The sequence below is a fragment of the Lipophrys pholis genome (genome assembly GCF_963383615.2).
Source record: "Lipophrys pholis genome assembly, chromosome: 9".
Taxonomy (NCBI): Eukaryota; Metazoa; Chordata; class Actinopteri; order Blenniiformes; family Blenniidae; genus Lipophrys; species Lipophrys pholis.
This window is the reverse complement of record NC_137639.1, coordinates 16,173,867-16,190,060: the sequence shown is the minus strand read 5'-3', so window position 1 is coordinate 16,190,060 and position 16,194 is coordinate 16,173,867. Positions and strand designations below refer to the sequence as shown.

The 16,194-nt window shown below is 41.8% G+C and overlaps 1 protein-coding gene across 1 annotated transcript in view; it reads left to right on the top strand.

The window, feature by feature from the left end:
- The window catches only part of triob (trio Rho guanine nucleotide exchange factor b), a gene marked incomplete at its 5' end in the record, with an annotated part of 114,276 nt that overhangs the window by 80,847 nt on the left and 17,235 nt on the right, over window positions 1–16,194 (top strand). The window contains 14 exons of the mRNA XM_080472057.1: window positions 675–797; window positions 1,112–1,306; window positions 1,759–1,874; window positions 2,719–2,785; window positions 2,977–3,086; window positions 3,215–3,284; window positions 3,537–3,626; window positions 3,726–3,818; window positions 3,985–4,096; window positions 4,382–4,572; window positions 4,727–4,828; window positions 5,753–5,892; window positions 6,067–6,166; window positions 10,459–10,711. Of these exons, the coding sequence (XP_080328183.1) occupies window positions 675–797; window positions 1,112–1,306; window positions 1,759–1,874; window positions 2,719–2,785; window positions 2,977–3,086; window positions 3,215–3,284; window positions 3,537–3,626; window positions 3,726–3,818; window positions 3,985–4,096; window positions 4,382–4,572; window positions 4,727–4,828; window positions 5,753–5,892; window positions 6,067–6,166; window positions 10,459–10,711 (1,762 nt within the window). The remainder of the gene's footprint in view (window positions 1–674; window positions 798–1,111; window positions 1,307–1,758; window positions 1,875–2,718; window positions 2,786–2,976; window positions 3,087–3,214; window positions 3,285–3,536; window positions 3,627–3,725; window positions 3,819–3,984; window positions 4,097–4,381; window positions 4,573–4,726; window positions 4,829–5,752; window positions 5,893–6,066; window positions 6,167–10,458; window positions 10,712–16,194) is intronic.

Here is a 16,194-nt window from a genome sequence, read left to right as displayed (position 1 = left end):
AACTCTGGCTTGAACTCCCCCCATTTTTTTGTTTTTATGAAAATCGAAACAGATCTAGAATCTGTGGCACTTCAGCCTCAATTTATGTCTATGGTGCTTTAAACTGTCGAAAAAGAGGTGCTGAGCTCCATCTTGTGGTGTACTGTGAATACACAGGATAGTTCGCTTAACTGGGAAAATCGGGTGATGTCATAGATGTGTATGACATTACAGGGATATCCAGGTTGTATTACCAGTGCAAAATGCTTGGGTCTTTGACTGCACTGGTTCTGCCACTGTTGGCCTGCCTGGTCTCATCTGCAGGTCCACTTATGTAATAAACAGACCAGAAGAAAAAGACAGACTGAGTGGGATTTATAAAAAGAATAATTTACATGTATGACTAGATTAAAGTGGTAATCTATTGCTTCTACGTGGTGAACAGAAGATAAGTGTAATAAGATGTAGTACTGTTTCTTCACTTAAGTTGATTTCATTTTCCTTCTAATTTTCCATTAGTATCATAGCAAGGATAGTCACAGGGAAACCGTTTGCTGAAAACAAACTTAAGTTTAATTGTATCTCTTTGTGTCTTCATGTTTGGTTAGTTGATAGAGGCTGTCTCCAATTGTATTGCTAAAATCCCTGCGGTGTCTGTTTACTCACTTGTGATTGGTTGCTTTTTGTTTTTTCAGGCCCTGGAGTGGATCCACGACACTGGGGAGTTTTACCTATCCACGCACACGTCCACTGGATCGAGCATTCACCACACACAGGAGCTACTGAAAGAGCACGAAGATTTTCAGATCACAGCGAAGGTGTTTGTTTGTGTTTTTCTATGTGTAAAGTTAGAGTACAGAGTTTCTTATGGCTGCTGTGCTTGATGTGTTGAGATTATGTTTGTTCTGCCCTGCGCTCCGCTGTGAGGCCCATCCTCAGGGCTGCGCATTGTCCTGATTCCTCTTTGCTGTGTCACTGTTATTGTGTTAGAGAACAGGCCATTGTGTCCATCAAGCAACACTGATTCCTAACTCTCTCATTCTCTCTCGTCTACCTTACCTCTACTGGCGCTGCCTCTCTGCGGCCACCCCTGTCCTCTCTCTGCCCCCTCTCTAAATGTCTCTTTTCACAGCAAACCAAAGAGCGGGTAAAGCTGTTGATCCAGCTGGCGGATGGGTTTTGTGACAAGGGCCACGCCCATGCCCTGGAGATAAAGAAATGGGTGTCCTCGGTGGACAAGCGCTACAGGGACTTCTCTCTCCGCATGGACAAATACCGAACCTGCCTGGAAACAGCGCTTGGCATTTCTTCTGACTCAAACAAGGCTGTGAGTGATCACTGATGATGATATTAGACCTGTTTTTACACGCATACTTTAACTGCAAAGCTATATGTATCTTGTGTGTGAAGTTCTGAAGTTAATGTGCTGTGATTAGGCTATCAAGTGAGATATAAAGACACACACATCACATTCAGGTTATAAAATAGGTATCTGGTTGTCTATTTTATAAATACATACCATGATTTCCAGCTTTTCTAAAATCAGCAAAGGCTTTATGTAACACGTATACAGACGCGGACTACCCCTGGACGGTTTCAATTGTTTGTACCGGGTGGCTGAATAGATACAGGAGTCAAATCTCACCTTTTGTTCTGTTTAAACTGCATGTCTCCTGCCACTAAGAGCAAGCAAATACATCACAGACACTGTGTTGACTGCTGAATGGCCACTGTGCCTGTTATGTGCTGCATAATAGCCACTGCCTCCTGTGTTTTCAGAGTAAAGAGCTGCAACTGGATATCATCCCAGCCAGTGCTCCAGGGTCAGAGGTCAAGTTAAGGGATGCCGCACATGAACTCAATGAGGAGAAGAGGAAATCAGCACGAAGGAAAGAGTAAGAACAGCAAGCATCCAAGACCCTATGTCCTACTATGTATTACTTTTCAAGCCATTTATTATTTTTATGACTGCAGCCAGCCTTTTACTTCATATTGTTAACTTCACATTACTGGGGAAAGCGTTGATGCTGAGTTCAATGTCAAATTACCCAGAAAACACGAGGACATCAGATTGAGCATCATAATCTTCAAACCCAATGAATTGTATAAATGGTGATGAGGTTTATGTGGCGTGACGACGCAGGGGATCAGTTTCAGTTCCTTTTAGCACAACATTTTTACAAAATCCTGCTGCTGTTTAGAATATCTGCCGTAAGTACTGTGCTTGAATTACTGGTTCATGAGGGAAATTTGTACTGGATAGAGCCAACGAAGAGACTGTAACTCACAGTACATATGTTCACAACCCATAAATGAGCCATGAGGGAGTTAGAATGTATCCACCTACACTAAGGCAGCTATATTTGCTTCACACTGTAAGGGCAAGTTGCTTGGGATGAATTTGCTGCAGTATGTAATTTTATGTTAAGTTATGGTCTCCAAATATTTTGTTTATATGTCTTCTTAAGATGGTGTTTGTAATAGAATTAGAGACATTTTGTCATGCACTAACATGATGGTTTTTCTTGGAAATAAGTGGTTAGTTCTAAGTACAAGTCATGTCAGTTGTCAAAATATGCAAATTATTTACTTGTAGATAGTAGTCATTCATTTAAAAAGGGGAAAAAAGACTTCAAACAGTTTTCATTTTTTTTTCTTTTTTTTTTTGCTGTAATGCCCCAATAACAGTTCGGCCTCAGTTAACTACTGTCTCGTGTCTTTATGTTTCTGTCACTTCAGGTTTATAATGGCTGAGCTGATTCAAACAGAAAAAGCTTATGTCAGAGACCTGCGGGAGTGTATGGATGTAAGTATTGTAGAAAACTCACATGTGCAGTGATTCATAAACCTTATAAATGTTTCCATCCTATATTATAGTGATATTGCTATTTTAAATGGGTATATTGTCCTTGTAACTACATGGGTGTTGTTGTGGGATATGTTGAGACTCTCCAAAGAATTTAAATCCATTGTTCTCTGGTGTTTGTGCTTGTGCAGACCTACCTGTGGGAAATGACCAGTGGCGTGGAGGAGATTCCTCCTGGCATTGTCAACAAAGAACACATCATCTTTGGGAACATGCAGGACCTCTATGAGTTCCACCACAAGTCAGTGCTGCAGCAATGAGTGATGTTCTGAATTCAGAACCATCAGCATTAAAATATTCAGTGTGAAATTATATAATGAAGCGGCTTCCCTTATCTGTTGCCCTGTCAACGTTTCCATCTCTGTGCAGTATCTTCCTGAAGGAGTTGGAGAAGTATGAGCAGCTTCCAGAGGATGTTGGCCATTGTTTTGTAACCTGGGTAGGAGATGTCACTTTGTATTTCACATTATTTTGATTCTTCAGCACTTCCACTTTATTCCAATGTTATTCCAAATTGTTTTATTGTTCTCAATATTTCTCTTGTGAGATGTAATTTAAATTTTATTTCAGTGCTGAAACAAAATAAAATGTGAGAGGCTTGTGTGATTCATTTTGCCCTCATGTTATCCTGTAGCATCAAAGCCTCTTGATGTCCTGTGCATAATTTACTGTTTCAATTTAACCCTCCAAGGCTGACAAGTTCCAGATGTATGTGAACTACTGTAAGAACAAGCCTGACTCGACTCAGCTCATCCTGGAACACGCAGGGCCCTACTTTGATGTAAGTTGTGCTTAATGTAGGACTTCTTTTTTTTTTTTTACATCCTCCAGCGTGAATAGATGTTCCAAAAATGTGTCTTTTCTTTGTTTTGACGTACAGGAAATTCAGCAAAGGCATCGTCTTGCCAACTCCATCTCCTCTTACCTGATCAAACCAGTTCAGAGAATCACAAAATACCAGCTGCTTCTCAAGGTCCAGCACACTTTTTACTTTCCCAGAAACTATATATATGTGGTCAGATGAGAACAAACATGAGCACAGACCTGGCACTTTGTGGTTAGTCAATCATATGATGTGCCGATCACATGTTTGCTGAAGTGTCACTGTGTTTGTGTGTTTGTGTGTGTTTTCATTGCAGGAGTTGTTGACGTGCTGTGAGGAGGGCAAAGGGGAGATCAAGGATGGTCTTGAAGTGATGCTCAGCGTCCCCAAGAAAGCCAATGATGCCATGCATCTCTCTATGCTGGATGGTGAGTTAACACACACACACACACACACACACACACACACACACACACACACACACACACACACACCACACGTTCTCTCTCTTTGTCTGAGGTTGCAAATGTTAAAATTCCACTTTGCTGTTTTTGAATGAATTTATGTCGCTCACTTTTAAAAGCCTCTCAGCACCCAATTACTCAGCCGTGAGTCACAAATAACTTGAATGAACTTGCCTCCCACAAACATATTTTTTTGTGAACCGCACTAACGTGCAAACATCTACTTCTTTTCCCCCGTCACCCCCTCAGGGTTTGATGGGAACATTGACTCCCAGGGAGAGTTGATCCTTCAGGAGTCCTTCCAGGTGTGGGATCCAAAGACTCTGATTCGAAAGGGTCGCGACCGACACCTCTTTCTCTTCGAAATGTCCCTGGTTTTCAGCAAAGAAGTGAAAGACTCAAACGGCCACAGCAAATACCTCTACAAGAGCAAACTGTTTGTAAGTGATCTCCTGTTGTGTGGCTATATTTCTGGACATCCTTACGTCTGGGCTACAATTTTTTTTTTCATATTTTTTTATGTACGTGTGTCATTAACATTTGCTGAAATGTTGTTGTTGTTGTTGTTGATTTTTGTTTTGTTCTTCCCATTAGACATCCGAGCTTGGGGTGACCGAGCATGTGGAGGGAGATCCTTGCAAGTTTGCCCTCTGGATTGGCAGGACTCCAACCTCAGACAACAAGATTGTTCTCAAGGTACGATACTCTTTCTTCCATGCATTATATAACTGGTTCCAATCATTTATATCACATGTTGCTTCATGAGAGGTTTTTGCTGTCCTCCTGGCACTGCTGCGTGAAATAGATCCCATATGATTCCTCATTTGCAGCAGAGGTCAAGGTGTTCACGCATAGAGAAGAGTCACTCCATGTGTCCGCCCCCGTTAAATCCTACACAGTTCCCTTTGTTCAGCCAAGAAAAGTTCAGTCCCTGTAGGGGAGTGTAGTGTTACTTTCTGCTACTTATTCATGCATCACACCGAAACATTCGCACAGCAGTTGATGGGTCATAATCCAAACTCACAAGCAACTTGGTAGTTCTCACACAGTGAGTCAGAAGCAATGTCTTACGCATTGTGTGCGTGCGTGTGCACGCCGGTGTGGGTCTGTGCTTTTTGGGTGTGTGTTTTTTTTTGAGACTGACAGAGAGGAAGAAGCCATGTACATGTGTTACGATGTGGGCATGTGTGCTTTACAGCTATCTCTCTTATTACATAATTTCTTGTGATTATAATAAACAGTTTCTTATATAACCAAGCTCCTCTGTAGCCATAGAGCTGGTTGCTAAGTGAAAGAGGAAACGAAGACTCAGGAAAGGATTGTTATAAGCTTGAACAGATTGTCCACACTTTTGCTCAGTGACGCAAAAATAAGAAATATCCGGCGTGGCACTGAGTGAAGTCTTGGACACACCATTGTCGTCATCTAATGTTAAATAGGATGACAGGCGTATGGATCGAAAGCAGTACTGCAGGGATGAAACAGATCTGTAATTACTGAATTTAAACTGCTTCTGGCGCCCTTTAGACCTGAGTTAATAATTCAAGCCAGTACACGAGAAGGGCTGTACATACTCCTGTGTTTAACTTTACTTGAATATAGCTATTTGTTTTGTTTCAGGCTTCGAGTATAGAGAACAAGCAGGACTGGATCAAACACATTCGGGAGGTCATCCAGGAGCGAACAGTCCACCTGCGTGGAGCTCTAAAGGAGCCAATCCACATCCCTAAAGCCACCACAACTAAACACAAAGGCAGACGGTAAGCTAAAAGAGGCTTTTTACAGGAAGTGTAGTACAGTTGTAAATACAGTGTAACAGTTTAATTCACATTAATGCTAATGGGAAAATAAACAAAGGTGAATTCAGAGTGGAAATGCAATGTTTATTTGCTTGGTATTAATGGAATAACTGTAATTATTGTTTCTGGCTGCAGGGATGGAGAGGAACTGGACAGCCAGGGAGATGCCAGCAGCCAGCCAGATACCATCAGCATCGCCTCACGTACATCCCAGAACACACTCGACAGCGATAAGGTCGGACACAATCTCCAGGAATTCTCATTTCTCTTTCATTTTTATTTGCTTTTCCTTCACACTTGAAATTTCCGCTTATTAAGTTGTCATGCCTTCTGTTGTTGGCCCATATGATACTATCACACCGTGACATAATCACCCAAACACTGTTTTGATGCAGGCAACTGCCTTCTAGTCGTTTCCTGTGAAAGCGATTGTGTTAGGAGAAAGGCCATCTGACAAAGCTTTGTAACAGGTTGTGTTTATGTGCATGCGTGCTTGTGTGATCCTGTATTCAACACCGTGTGTGTGTCCCAAAAACGAACACGCTGCACTTGGCGACCTTTGAGGGCCAAAACGCAGAGCAGGCTGCTATTTGGCATGTACTCAAGATGTGGTTTAAGATAAAGTTAGGTTTGGAGTTGGGCTATATGTAGGATCAGAGGGTTAGAAATGCATTACATCAATGAATTGATCCCATAAGTGGTGATGTACTTGTTTGTTTGTGTGTGCGTGCGTGCGTGCGTGTGTACGATAGCAAAAGAATCTCAGCTCACGAGTGAGGGATGGGCAGTCAATTATGGTTATATCTGGTAATAGCACCACAGAAGGCTTATCCTCCTACGCTCAGTATGATCAACTGCATAGCTAACGCACACATGCAGATAAAAAAAAAAACTGTGCTCTTATGTCATACTAATTATAAACTGGAGCAGTAGACTCTTACATGAGGTCATTATTTTCACACTTGGATTGGACTTTCCCCAACTGAGCCTCATGGGCTCGTGCTATTAAGAGAAAATCAAGAATTTGCATGCTGACTGTAGCTATTCATTTAGCTGTTTATTTTAGGCCCAACAGAATTTGACTTTAACAGGGAGGAGATTGGTAGTGTCTGTGCTCTGTGTGTGATCACATTCAGAAGCGAATGAATTCATTAAAGCATTAATTAGGACATTGTTGATTCAGTTTAGGACCTACCCACATGCATAAACATTCTAAACACACTGCAACGCATCAAAAACAAATTAGCATCTCATTCTCACTTTTTTGAATGCGTCCCTCTGTCCTGCTCTCTTTGGGAAGACTCTATGAGACATTTCATTCAAGAGGCAGTGACAGTGGTGTGTTTGTGTTGCCGCGCGTGTGTACGTGTGCTCAGGGTCCTGTGTGTGTTTCTGCTTTAGTGACTGACTTGTGTGTCAGCAGCTTCAGCCTCCCACGCTCTCTTCACAGAGGCTGCTCGTCTGTATGCCAGACAGGAGCACAGCTTTAAGTCCTCACAGCAATCGATCTTTCACTTTGCCTCAAAATTCAAGCAACTATATTTGAGGTTGTTTTTTTTTTCTCCTTTTATGTTATCTGCATGATCATATGAAAGTTGGTATGAAACGGTGGATTGTCGGACAAAGCGATGAGATGGATTGATTGCTCCGCTCCGAGAAGAGACACGAAAGAGGGAATCATTGATGCTTCAATAGTCTGATTGAAGGATCTGCAGCGGAGTGCTGTCGACTGAAGCAACTTTTCTTCAGGCTTTGAACGCTTTTATGGATGGAGGCTTTTTTTTTATCACTTTTCCAAGACAAAAACCGTTTCAAACTATGAACAATTTTTACTATTTTCTCAGCAAGTTATGCTTGCATGCTGAGCATCTTCCGCTGTGATTTAAGGCCACTACAGAAGGAATCAGACCGCTCAGTATAGCTTTCTCGCGATTTGAACTTTGTCGCAATGAGGGAGTGGAAAGCAATGGAGAGGCTGGAGGAGAGGAGCTCACGTCCCGTCTCTCAGCTTCTCAGCTCTTTGGCTTTACCCCACTATCAAAGGGTATGTTACAAATAACAGGCTTCGCCTTGATGATTGATGAAATCTATTGTCTGACATGGAAAAAGGAACCTGCAATATGAGATGCTTTGCTGCGCTGTACAACCAGGGAGAGGATGAGCCGTTACAGCAGCTGTAAACATTGGAAAGCATGAAATGTGTGAATGTTTTGTGAAGCATGCTTCACAATATGCCGCTGTTAATGATTGTGTGACTAATGTTATGACGGTTTTTACACCTTTGATTGCTGTTAAATTAACATCTTTATGATAAATAATCACCACATTATCTGTTTCTGTAAGTGAATTCTTGTAACAACACAACTAATGAGTATGAAAACAAGAACTAGGTCAAATTTTTCGAAAAGCGCAGAAGAGAAGCGGCGTATTAGTCGACAATTGCTGCATTAAGATGCTTTTAATATGATCTGCAATACCGATTGACTTAATGCAAGTCGGGGAAAACCAATGTTGCTGTGTTTGTAAAGGAACAATATTGGGTGCAACCCTTTAGTATTGTTCTATCATTCACCAAAGCAGTGACGGCATCTCGCAGCTGCATCGTCAATACCATATCGGATTGAAAATAGACCTTTTGGAAAAGGCTGTGCGAAGAAATGTCTGCTAAACATTGCTTTTCTTTTCAAAAACACAGATGTTAGATCAGAGTCCCGTTGTGAGAGTGGCGTTTTGTTCAGATGTGCTCGAATGAGTCACCAGTAATCGGTGAATGTACACGTCTGCTTTATAGTGCCTATACTGTCATCGAAGGATGCTGTGTGGGATTATCTGCTGTTTGTAATTGTTCATTTAGTCATGCTTGAAATAAACACTGACAGTCAAATAATGTTTGATGTTAGCAGTTTATAGTGCCAGGTACTAACAGTATATTGACTTTGCAAGTTTCTGAAGCAATAATATCAACATTTGGACACATATTAGATTAAATAAGTAAATTAAAAACATGGCCTACTCAGTGGTGTGGTCATTAGAGCTCTGTGATCACAGCAAGAATGTTCCTCTGGAGATGTTTTCCCCGTGTGTGCGTGGGCTTTCTCCAGGTACTCAGATTTTCTCCTTAAGTCCAAAAGCAGTTAGTTTGCGACTCTAAATTTGCCCGTGGGTGTGAATGTGAGCGCGTGTGACTCACAGCCTCTCAGTATTTGCCATGTGATGGACCTGCAACCTGTCTAGGGCGTGACTAGCTGAGAGCCCATCACCACCACAGAGATTGATAAAATAGTATCAGCAGCAGAAAAGCATTTTTGAGGGTTTGACAGATTTCTAACATTAAACATCCGATCCTTCCTGGAACAGAGCCCAGAAACGAACGATTTGAATTTAAAAGATATTACAAATGCGAAAAACTTATTTACACTCCTACAGTTATCACATTGTAAAGCCCATAACATTTTAATCTATATGGTCCAAGTGAAGATAAGATAAGAACCTGTTGATAGTAATTCTCTTTGTGAGTAAAGTATTTCGTTTTTTTTAATATCAGTAAGTTTTATCTTCCATCCTACCAAAAAGGGTGAGAGAAATATCCAAATGGTTTGAAATCAATTACTTCATTGCAAGGAAGATTACTCACAAATAATTGTTGGAAAATAATGACTCATCCATCCAATTTGTGTACTTCTTTATCCAACCTATGGGTGCAGGAAGCTGGAGCTGAACTCAGATTATTACGGTCAAAGGCAGAGTACATCCTGGACAGGGTAAACACAGAGGGACAGACAGTCACCCACCATCACATCCACATCAATGAACTCCAAACCCACATTTTTGGACTGTAGGAAGAAACCAGAGCATTCAGCAAAAAGTTTCACAGGAACCGAAAAGCCCCAAGATCACACTGGTCAATAGATTGAAATCAGTTAAATTTAATTCTATTTATATAGCACCAAATGCAGCACAATCATCTCAAGGCAATTTAACAGGGAAAAAAACAATTCCACATGAGCAAGCATAAGCAATGATGGAAAGGGAAAACGAGCGGGGGGGGCGATCATAAAGCAACAAACAGATTGTCATAACAAAGACAGTTGCGCCACCGGGGTAAGTGGATTGTGGGAAATGATTCAAACCCTGGTTTGGGTACAAGATGACACGTGCAAAAAGTCATGAATGCATCTTTTTGCTGTAAAGCAAAAGTACTAACCACCACCAACCATTCTTACGTGCCCTCAAGAACTCAATGCTGGCTGCAAAGTGAAGTTGGGTGCACACTATTTAAAAAAAGATGTTAAAAATTTTACTTACAGTAAAGGTATGCCAGTTAAACAAACTGTCATCTATAATAATAATAATAATAATAATAAACTGTCTAACTACCAAGTTCCAGTAACTGTATCTACAGTGTAATCTGTGACTGGATTATTCTACATGCTGGCTGTCACTGCTGACTAAATCTGAACACCTACTGCTGACTGGAGGTGAGCTTGTTGGAAAAAAGAAGTAACACCTGTCATGTTTGTGTTCCAGCTCTCCGGTGGCTGTGAGCTGACTGTGGTGATCCATGACTTTGTGGCCAGTAATGGCAGCAGCAACGGGGAGCTAACAGTCCGCCGGGGCCAGACTGTGGAAGTCCTGGAGCGACTCCACGACAAGCCGGACTGGTGCCTGGTTCGCACGACAGACCGCTCCCCGGCCCAGGAGGGCATTGTACCCTGCTCCATGCTCTGCATCGCTCACTCCAGGTCCTCCATGGAGATGGAGGGGCTCTTCAACCACAAAGGTAAGAGCAGACTGCTTACTTGCAATTAACACCACTATTTCTTTATTACGAGGCACATCTGAGCATTTGAAAAGCACAATGTTCATGTTTGGAAATGAGTCTATTTAGGAGATGCTTGTCACATTCGTGCACATATAGACACTTAAAAGCAGAGGTAAAGCTGATAAGATGTTTTTCTTGTTTGCAAACCTAACATGGATGACCTGCAAAAACCCTCACTCCTTATTAAACAGCTGCTTCGGAAGGCAGGAATGTGTATTTCTAGGTGTTGCTATGCAACTGTGGAAAGTCCGCTTTGTGCAGAGCTCTCATTTAATTACCTTGAAATAATTTAAACTTTCAAATTTCCTCCACTTTATACACGCACACAACTTAATAATGTCAGAAACCCTCAACAGCGAGCGCTGCCACTGTGACAGTCATGAACTATTTGGGGGTTTTGTAAAGGTGCGCTGCTGGAGGATATGATGTCAGAATATGCTTCTGTTGCTACACCCAAAGGATGTTATTATGTGGAGTAAATAGTATGGCTCCTGTGGTTTTCCCCTCACTATGTGTGTGCTTTTTAACACCACACCAGCTCCGGCAGCAGACGAATAAATATTGCTGAATCATGTCCTGCCACAGAACTAACCAATTACAGTGGAATTCCCCAAGCAAGATATAAAGACCTGAAAATTTTAGGGGCCGCACGGCGGTGCAGTGGTTAGACTCACAACAATAGGATTTGGTTTTGATTTGGGGCTTTATGATGTTTGCATGCACACTCGTTAGTTGCATGTTATTGTTCTGCTGCTGTCCACAGTCCAAAGTCACATGTTAAGTTTAATTAAGCCTGAAGATTTTTGCCCAATGTGACCTCGGTGAGACTGTCACCCCCAAAAGGATGGTACTGAGTGTGTGACTGCCCCACATCTTAAAGCCCATGAGGCTGTATTCAGTAGCAGCTATCATTCAAAAGACGGCTCAGAAGAATGCAATGTGTTCTTGCACAGACCCTATCTGGTCTTTTTATCTTTGAACTGGTTAGTAATGACCGCTCCTCCTGCTTTGCTGCTCTGACCATCACTGATGATAAGTGGCAAGTTTTATATGTTCTTTCTGGGTGATTCACTTTCAGAAATTTGATGGATCACTTCATAATATCATTAATTTACATCTGCTATCTTATCGTGTTTCTTGGTACACAAAGGAAGTCTAGGATAATGTCCTTCTCATGAGAATCCAACAGGCCATGTGGGTTCTGGTTTATTCCTTAATCCGAGCTAGATACTGTGACTGCTTTGTGAAAAAATTATTAAAAATAAGACGTGAATATTCAGCACAGTGAACAAAGAGTGAAAATGGCTAAGAGATGAGCGTTAAAGGAAAAGACTTTCTGCACCCGACTGTTTGACATGTCGTTGGTTGGAGTTATGAGTTGCTGTCGTGCCTTGACATAAGTTTTTGCTTTCCTCTTTTAAATCTGGAAGCGTGGGTGAGAGTTCTCCTGACTGTTTCTATGGCGATATAGCATACAAATATTTTGATGGCAGCCTCTTTGTACTCAGTTTGAGAAAGATCTGTGTTTGTATTTCAAATTACAGGATGCGCCAAGTGCCACACAAGAACTGCCCATTCTGACATTAACTGGATGATTTACTAGGAAAGCACAAACAGTGCACTTTCCCAGCTGTGCTATTTTTCATTTTTGACTCCACTTTTTTGACGTTTCTCATCGCTCTTTTCCTCACAAATGCTTCTGTTCCTGTGTGCGCATCTTCCCCCCCCCCCCCCCCCCTTGCTGCACCTGACTAGTCAGCTTGTATCTGTGAGGCTGTGTGGCCAGTGAGTGATGAAAAGAAGTCTTTCACCGCAGGGGTTGCTCTAGTCGGGGGGTGGGGGGGTGGGGGGGTGGATGCTGAGGAAGACAAGGATGACAAACAATGTTTTTTTCTATTTTGACCAACCATGGACGCTGCTTTGTTTGAATTTGTAGAAGGGTGACGGTTAAGGGGATTAAAGCCTTGTCCAGGAAATCTCCATTTTTTTCCCCACTCTGTGTGACAGCCAGAAATAATTGACTGGTAAGGGTTAATGTCTGTGTCTGGAATAGAGTAGAAATGTTCACATACTGAAGAATAACGCTCTGAGAGTCTGTGCTTGGCAGCTGTTTCCTGCTCTGATTATAGGATGTATTGGTGTGAAATAACAGCCATTTTTATCTATGGTATGTATATATGTTTGTTCATTCTCGTCCTACTGGTGGACAAACCTGCACATTCCTGTCCAATCAGGCAGAGAGCACTCTGATCTTTATACTAATCACATTTTCCAGTGAATTACTTGAATTTAGCTATTTACTAAATATGCAGCTTGGCTCTCGGTAGCTCTCTGAATTATACAAAATACAAAAGCACCGACTTAATGACAGTGTAATTGATAAAAGGAGTCTGTGAGGAGCAGAGAGTAAGTGTGGGCCAATTTGTGTGCATCTGTCAGGCTTCCCTGACAGGAAGGAGAGTGTTTAGAGCTCAGGAAGACACACACACAAGCCAAACACACACTGCCGCTCGTACAGAGAAAGCTTTGTGCACTCGGCCGGCAAAGTTGCTTTTGGCTGCTCAGTGCACATAAGGACATTGTCTAATGAAGATGAGTTAGGTGTTTGATAAACCCAGTAGCATTCGCAAACTACCACTGAGGGTTTCGACAAAGAATGTGAAATGTGTGTGTGTGATTGCATCGACAGCCAAACACTCGATATGACAGATTTTCTCCAGTGAGCATTTTTGTTACTCGTTTCTGTTTGATTTCATAACTACATCGACATCATTTGTGAGCATACTGCACAACATGCATGCATCCTCATGCCTGTAAAATATGCGCCCGCCTACATGAGCTGAGTGGGTGCCTCTACAAAGAGCAATACGGTAGATGTGCTGAATGTTTGTAGACGTCCCCTTGGAAGAGGAGAGGCACTGTGGAGGTTTGCCCAATATCCTCACAGCAGCCCACTCACGAGGGAGGGAGGGAGGGAGGGAGGAAAGAGAGGAGATACAAAGAAAAGAGAGAGAAAACATCCTACTCTCTAATGCTGCATTTGAGTTTTTCTTTCTGCTCTTCACACATGCTCTCTATGGAATTTCAACGACGCAGTGACTGCAGCGAGTCATTTTGCAAGCAATCTGACATTCTACATAAGATTTAAAAGTCTGCCGTCATCCCTGCAACGATGCTCTGAGGGATTATTTTAAGTTTAAAGAATCAGAAGATTTATTTTTTATTTATTTTTTTGTTTTGTTTTGTTTTGTTTTGTTTTGTTTTGTTATCAACATGGCTCGTGGAATTGAATCTTTAGTGTCTTTAAACCCATTTTGCTCCATGGACTCAGCTCAGAGAGAACACTCTGACAACTGCAAGTTCTGGCTGTTGGATCTAGGTAGGTGCTTTGATCATGTGCAACACCTGAGCAAAAACATCGTATGTAGGCCACTTTAAAATCTGCCTTTAAATGCACTATTTTCAATGTGGAGATAAGATTGCATCTCGTAACAATGCAGAAAATATCAAGCTGAATATAATGATCATGTAGCACAGGTTAATGTGAGACAAGTTATGGTTGCACTACTACGGTACCTTTTTATGTTTGCTTGTTTGTGTCTCTTTCATTTCGGTTTGTTTGTAATTGTTTTTAATGCATTGGTTGCATCTATTAACTGCAGTTTATGTGGGAGCATCACGACAGTGAAAGTAATTTAGTGATTGCACCGTTATGTGATGAGATATTAAATCTACTGAAATCACATTGACAAGATTATGTCTTTGTGCCTACCTCTGTGCTGGGTCAGGCGGGCGGTAAACAGATGTGTAAAACCCCATGGTGAGAGAAGATTATTAAGCTCAAATTCAGTAGTGTAGAGCCATGAATAGGGTTGTTCTTTAGGGTTAGGGTTATAATGTGTTTCAGTTTTGTGGTTTACTCTTGCTTTCTCTGTAAAGTCCGATTAAACCTCAAAAATCATCAAAATGTTAGACTTGCTGTGTTTGAATGTGTGGTCACACGCCCACACCCACCCTCTCGATGGCCACTGGTGACAAGCCCCCCTCTTATTTCTCCGGAATGGCTCGACAAAACACCTTCAGCTTTTCCCACATTTGCGCTTGCGTCCTTAAACTCCCGTCTCCAAACACACCGTCAGACTTACTGGTATGTCTGTGCATTTGTGAGCTCAGATTAGACCACATGAAAGATTCTCCCCTGGTGACACCTCTGGAATCCCAGGCATGCATCTATGGAGCTGCAAAGATTTTCAGGACTACTGCGGTCGTACAAAGGAACCCCCCCCCCCCCCCCCCCCCCCCCCAAAAGAACACAACTGCCACTGCCTCCTATTCGGAAACACACCAAGTTGTAAATCTAGCATGTTCTTTACGGCAGTGTGAACAAGCAGTGACTGAATTATGACGTAGTGTTGGAAGGTTGCAGATGAATTAGCAAACATCTGTTGGGTTTTGGGGTTTTTCTTTTCCTCTTCACACGGTCCCAGTCCACACAGTTAAAATGACCGATTTGGTGGTCTCACAAAAAAATTGGTCTGCACGTTGATTGTGACTATTTGTATATGGTCGAGCGGAAAAATGAGGGTTTTTAATCGTCTGCACCTTCATGTGTACAATGAGTGTCACATTCATTGTATTACACAACACCACTACAAGAAAATGTACAAGTCATCATCAACAGAATTGTGTTTTATTCATCCCACTGATGATTAAATCAAAATCACACTTTTATTGTGCAATTCTTATCGAGATGTCACATTACTAATGGAATTACAAAATGTTTTGCCTGACTGGATGACAGAGACAGGATGGATGGATGGATGGATAGATGGATGGATAGATAACAGAAAAGCATGACACATATCAGAGGATAATGACATTAGTCCACTTAGGACTTTGTGACAATATGTGTTTAGATTTCTTTATTTATCAGAGGGACTGTGAAACTTACTGAAAATGTACATTTAATTATGTAATATTAGATCCATAGCTTCATCTCCTGTCTCATGGCAGGCCAATGCCAGCCACATACAACACACACACACACACACACACAAACGATTATGAAACCAGATCCCATGAAAATGCGAGGTTAGCAACAAAGTAAAAGCTTCTGACAAACTAACAAAACATATTCCCTTCTGTGACTTTTTTTGTTGTCCTTCATGTGATTCCCAAGAGTAACAAGTCCTGACCAGCTGTTGAGGTGTTTCCACAATGAGAGGCTCCCTGTCGGCAGAAAGGGCAAAGATCATGACCTCTTGTGTGTGTCTGTGTCTCTAAAGTTATTTTCCTCTCAAGAGGAATGTGTCAAGGCTGCTGACCCCATGTTTCATCCATTCACACCCTTGTTAACGCGACCGCTTCAACCTAATCAGAACATGCAGATGCCACTGAATAGACATGACACTGAAGTCCGAACACTCGAAATTAACGATTAA